Source organism: Microtus ochrogaster, chromosome 15 (assembly GCF_000317375.1).
Source record: "Microtus ochrogaster isolate Prairie Vole_2 chromosome 15, MicOch1.0, whole genome shotgun sequence".
NCBI lineage: Eukaryota > Metazoa > Chordata > Mammalia > Rodentia > Cricetidae > Microtus > Microtus ochrogaster.
In genome coordinates this window covers 5,825,837-5,831,202 of record NC_022017.1, presented here as the reverse complement: position 1 = coordinate 5,831,202, position 5,366 = coordinate 5,825,837, and the positions used below count along the sequence as shown (strand labels likewise).

Genomic DNA, 5,366 nt, shown 5'->3' with positions numbered 1-5,366 from the left:
CGGGTCAGCCCAGCACTCGCTGCCAGGGTAAAGGTGCAGAGCTCCAGCCTAGGAAGAGGAAAGGACGGGTCAGCCCAGCACTCGCTGCCCTATAAGCCCCACTTTCCCCCAAGACTTCTACTCTAGAACCAGCAGGAGCGACAGGAGGGAGCTGTCCAGCTGGGCTCTGCCCACTGCCACCTCACCCTAGTCCTTACCTACAGAGTAGCCTCGGCAGCTGGGATAGACGCCACCTTAGGTAGTCATAGGCCCCTAATCACCAGCTATGTCACTTGTTTAGGCTATCCCAGGAATGCCATCTTCCCATCCATGCCTACAGGGCATGCCAGGAATGCTAACAAAGCAAGGACGTGGCTCCTCCTCTCTGCTTAGGGATACAGATTTCTGAGCTTGCCTTTTCTGTGTGGATAAGCGCTCAGTCTCCATATGGCTATGCCCTTTAAGAAGGCATTAGTGAGAGAATAAAGACAAGCTAAAACCCAACTTCATAAGCAAGGCCTGTGCCATGGCTGCGCCAGCTGGGAACACATTCAGAAAAGGAGAGTGCTGCCTTCTAGTCTGTCAGTCCAGAGGGGGCATCTCCGTATTTCCTCTGTATGTGCTGCGGGTGAATGGGAACTGTCCATGGGGGCTGGAGAAATGGCTCAGCAGTTAAGAGCACTGACTGGTCTTCCTGAGGACCTGGGTTCAATTCCCGGCACCCACATGGCAGCTCACAGGTGTCGGTGACTCCAGGTCCAGAGGCCTCAACATCCATGGCAAAATACAAATGTATATAAAATAAAAATAAATAAGATTTAAAAAAAAATATCCACGATAAGGGCCTTCCTCTAACAACCAATCACTTTTGTCTTCAGGGTGTTTTGTGTGTGTCTGTGTGTGTGTGGTGGTGGGGTATTCAAGACAGGGTTTCTCTGATCCCTCAGGGGTTTTCGATCTTCACCAAAGCCTGCCCTGTTTCCATTAGCCTGTCTCCCCCTCCATTCCCCACCCACATTGACTGTCAGGAGGTGAAGCCAAGCTGAAGCCATTTCCTGGTGACTCAGGCCCCAGCCAATATCCACATCATGAAGCTCCTGGCCCAACCAGGGAGACAGGAACAGCAGCTTTTCTGAACATCCCAAGCAAGCATAGGGCAAAGCCAGAAGAAGCCAGAAATAAGGTGGAAGTAGGAACTCCTCTTGGATGGATGATGGCTCCTTCTCCCGCTGCCCTAGAGGGCTTTCTCGATCCCAGCGTCTAAAAGGCACTGGATTCGGGTGTTGAAGGTAGTGACACTCACGCAATCTTGTTAACTGTGGCATCTTCATCATCCACTGCAAGAGACAGACAGGACATCAGTGGGCGGCTCTGGGAGCCAAACTTAGGATAATGTGTCCCCTGTCCCCGTCATTGAAGACAGTGCTGAGAAAGAGGCTCTGGGAGATCTTGTATTATAAACCTCACAACCTATTCCCCAACCAAGGCAGCAGCTTGATGATAGTGGTCCTAGGTACACAGAATAGAAGCCCCTAATTCCCACGCTCTTCTCCTTCCTCCTCATCACTAACAGATTCCTCTTTAGAGAGGCTCAGACTGCAGTCTGTGAGGTTGTTCACATCAGTGGCTGGGTGAAGGAAAAAGAAACGTGCACAGGGGGAAGATGGACTTTGCAGAGAAAAGTTCCGCAGGGGACAGCACTAATGTAGTGCTGGGCTCGTTCCTCTAACCCATCGAGATCCATGGACCCAAAGCCACACTCCAAGAAAACTTAGCCTCTCTACAAAAAGAAAGACTACTGTCACCAAATCTCGGGAGGTGCCAGGTCCTTTTGGGGGAGCACTAGGAAGAAGATGGCACTCACCCTGCAGTTATCTACTTCAGGTTCACAAACGGCTCTCATTTGGTCCTCCCAGTGACAAAGTACCAGGCGGACTAATTATGCCCAATTTGTAGGGTAAAACTGAGGTCAGAAAAGTTACATGGATGCCGGGTAGCAATGCCGTATGGCTTTAATCCTAGTACTTGGAGGCAGAGGCATGTGGATCTCATTGAGTTCGAGACCAGACTGGTCTACAAAAAAAAAAGTTCCAGGAAAGCCAGGACTACACACAGAGAAATCCTGTCTCAAAAAAAAGAAGGAATAAAAACTACATGGATAGGGATGAGGTAGCACACGCCAATATACCTTGGGAGGTGGGAGGTAGAGACAGGAGTTCAAGGTCACTCTTAGCTATAAGGTGTTTAAAGCCAGCCAGGACTACATGAGATATTGTCTATAAAACAAAATAAAACCAAGAAAGGGGTACCTGATTTTGAAAATGCCACAATAAAACATTATTTTGTCCTCTAACTTAAAATATATACAAATAAAGTAATTAAGTAACAAGAAAGAAATCAAAGCTTTTCCATCTATTTCTCTGCTTGTGGAAGGATGGGGCTGAGCAGCAAGGGTTTCAAACAGCCCAGCACAGCCACTGTTCCTTTCCCAACAGGCACCGTCACCCACTCCTGTGGGGCTCGCTCCATGGCAACTAGAACTCTGGCTGAAGGCAGGGAGGTCAAAAGTACCTGTGGTGAATTCAGCAGGCCTCTTGAAGCGGGTCAGGAAGATGTGGCAGAGGATGTAGAGTGTTGCAAATAGAAGTATTGAGATCTGTGCCAAAAAAAACAACCTGGAATGACATGTTCCATAGTTTCTAGCACATTCCACAGCCCCAAGGGTTCCATACATCCTGGGATTCTACATTGCTCACTGATGCCTTCCTTCTAGTTACAGCATGGGGGCTCCACGCAGGACCAAACAGAGGCTATCCCAAGTCCCTGGGAAACAGCACCAACCAAGTCCCAGCACTTTGCTGGAGCCACAAGCTTCATCCACATCTTTAGAGGTAAACAGAGAAACTTCTAGAAATGTATATACACATGCATACACATATTCTATACCATAGAATCAGGCCATAGAACAAGAGAGACTGACTATACTTTGACAACATTCAGGGAAAGTAATAGGCTTGAGAAAAAGTTGTCTGCATTGTCTTCGTATTCTTCTTACCCAGCTCCATTTGCAGTTATGAGAAAGTATACTCCATGAACTGCTATGTCAGAATCACGTCTACCAAGCAAATCTGAACTTCTACTGTTTATTCGGAACCTGAAACATCAGGTCTGCTCTGTGGCAAACTAGAGCCCATTTAATAATCATTCAGCAAGGCTTTAGTCAGGCCCAACCTTTCCAGAGTTGGTTATCTGCCGAATTAATAAAATCCTCAGGTTCTTCCACAAGTGACTTTCAACTCCAGGGCCAGGGCTCTTAGGACCTACCCATGGCCCTGAGTGGTTAGACAGGACAGAACTTGAACAGATTAATTAGTACGTGGGTTATATCTAGACACTTCCCCAAAGCCGGAGAATACAAAAAAAAAAAAAAAAAAAAGATGTCACTGCAGTTGAGGTAGGCAAAGACAAGATTAGTCTCCCGTGTCTTCTAGTCTCCAGGAGGAGCTGACCTAATAGGAAATCTGTTCAGTGACAAGGAGAGAAGACACTAAGAAGTCCTGAATCTGAAATACAGCTGTAGCCTTTGACTTAGGGAACCCCCATAGAAGCAGTCACCAAGATTGCAGCTGCATTTTTACAGCTGTGTTCTGTTCATTCTGCCCTGAACTTGCGCAATACCGAAGGAAAAAAAAAGGAACATGCTTGTGCTCAGGACTACTGCGGAGCCCCCAGAAGAACTCCCAGAATGGCTAGTCTTCCAGGGTGTCAAATAAATTATCAGGAAGTGTTGTGGGGTGTGCGTCACTGTGTTGGCTTGTGTTTGGCATGCTGCATGCCAAAGGCCCAGGGTTCAATCACAACACGAATGAAAACAAACCACCATCATTGAAGGGAAGAGAAAAATAGGCGCGGAAACTTCGGTGTCTTCCCATCTCCACATCTTACAACCCACCTCGGACAGGATTACTTTCTTCCTTAGTGGGGGGACCCACCACATCCCCTACTCTTCCCTCGCGCCACCACTGCACGTCCCTAGTTAACTGCTTTGTGTGACCGGGTCTCGCTTCATTCCAACAACTACGATTGCCCTCCATCTACTTTTAAGGGGAATACGCACATCAACTTGTCCCAAAGCAAACCCATTCTTTTGTGGAGGATCAGACTTTTCCGCCCAAGAGGACCCACCGCCAGGAACGCCCGCCGAGGAGGAGTCGAAGGGGGCGGGGGGAGGGGCGAACAGCCGAGGAACGGAAACCCCGCGGCTTTGTTTACGACTCAGGGACCCAGCACACCGGACTCAGGAGTTCGCCATCCCGGCCCCGGCCCCCTCAGGGACCGAGGTGCTGGGAGCCGGGGCAGCAGACTTCCTGTCCCCACCGCTGCCCGCGCCCCTCCCACCTCGGCCCGGCCGGCCCCTTCCCGCCCAGGTCCCGCACTCACGATGCACTCGCGGACCCGGTCGTGGAACAGCTGCTCTCGCACGGATAGCACTTCGTAGTCAGCTGCTTCCATACTCTGCTCAGCATGACTGGGGCGGGGCTGTCTCCGGGCCCGGGGAGGACGAGCGGGGATGAGGCCACCGCCGCCCGCCAAGCACCCGGACCCAGCCTAAGAGCTGCTCCTCGCTGCCCGCGACGGAAACTCAAGGTAATCTGGGGCTCAGATTCAGCCGTCGGACGCCCCGCCCTTAAAGGGGCAGGCCCCAGCCTGCCTCGTCTTAAAGGGCTCGGGTCCCCCGCGGCAACCTCCCCTTTAAGATGGGGTCACTCACAGTCCCGTTTCAACGCAAGTACCGGCCGCCCAGCTACGCGGAAGCTCCCGGCTCGGTGCTATCCTTTTAAGAGGCCCGGTGACGACACAAGGCCTGGGCGGGTTTCTTTCAAACAGCGGAACTTATTGGCTGCTTGTCGGCTGTCGCTCATCGTGAAGGGTGCGCTGATAGGATATTCTGGGAAAGGAGGCGGGATATTTTTGGCCTGTCGAAGCTGTTGTAAAAACGAAGACTCCACTTGATCCGCTGTTGAGATGTGCTGATTCCAGGATATTAGTATTAGCCACGATTTTACTTTAAATGAATGGTTTGGATCAGGACAACCAGTCGAGATATAAGAGCACCCCGCGGCCCTGTAACCCAAGGGCCTATAGCGTTTTCTCGAAGTGTATTGCTATTGGAGATTTCCCCAGCCACTCCCGAAAACTTTCTCTCATTCATTTTTATGGAAGGCCTAGGATATTAAAGAACGAATAGAAAGCCGGGCGGTGGTGGCGCACGCCTTTAATCCCAGCACTTGGGAGGCAGAGGCAGGAGGATCTCTGTGAGTTCGAGACCAGCCTGGTCTACAAGAGCTAGTTCCAGGACGGGCTCCAAAGCCACAGAGAAACCCTGT

General features: G+C 50.6%; 1 protein-coding gene across 1 annotated transcript in view; it reads right to left on the bottom strand.

Annotated features, from left to right (window-relative positions):
- Lmbr1l (limb development membrane protein 1 like) overlaps positions 1-4,800 on the bottom strand; it is a 15,194-nt gene extending 10,394 nt beyond the window's left edge. Inside the window, exons 1-3 of the mRNA XM_005353938.3 lie at positions 4,420-4,800; positions 2,551-2,635; positions 1,283-1,316 (exon numbers count right to left, since the gene is read on the bottom strand). Of these exons, the coding sequence (XP_005353995.1) occupies positions 1,283-1,316; positions 2,551-2,635; positions 4,420-4,491 (191 nt within the window). The 5' untranslated portion in view covers positions 4,492-4,800. The remainder of the gene's footprint in view (positions 1-1,282; positions 1,317-2,550; positions 2,636-4,419) is intronic.
- Between the last annotated feature and the right edge of the window lie 566 nt (positions 4,801-5,366).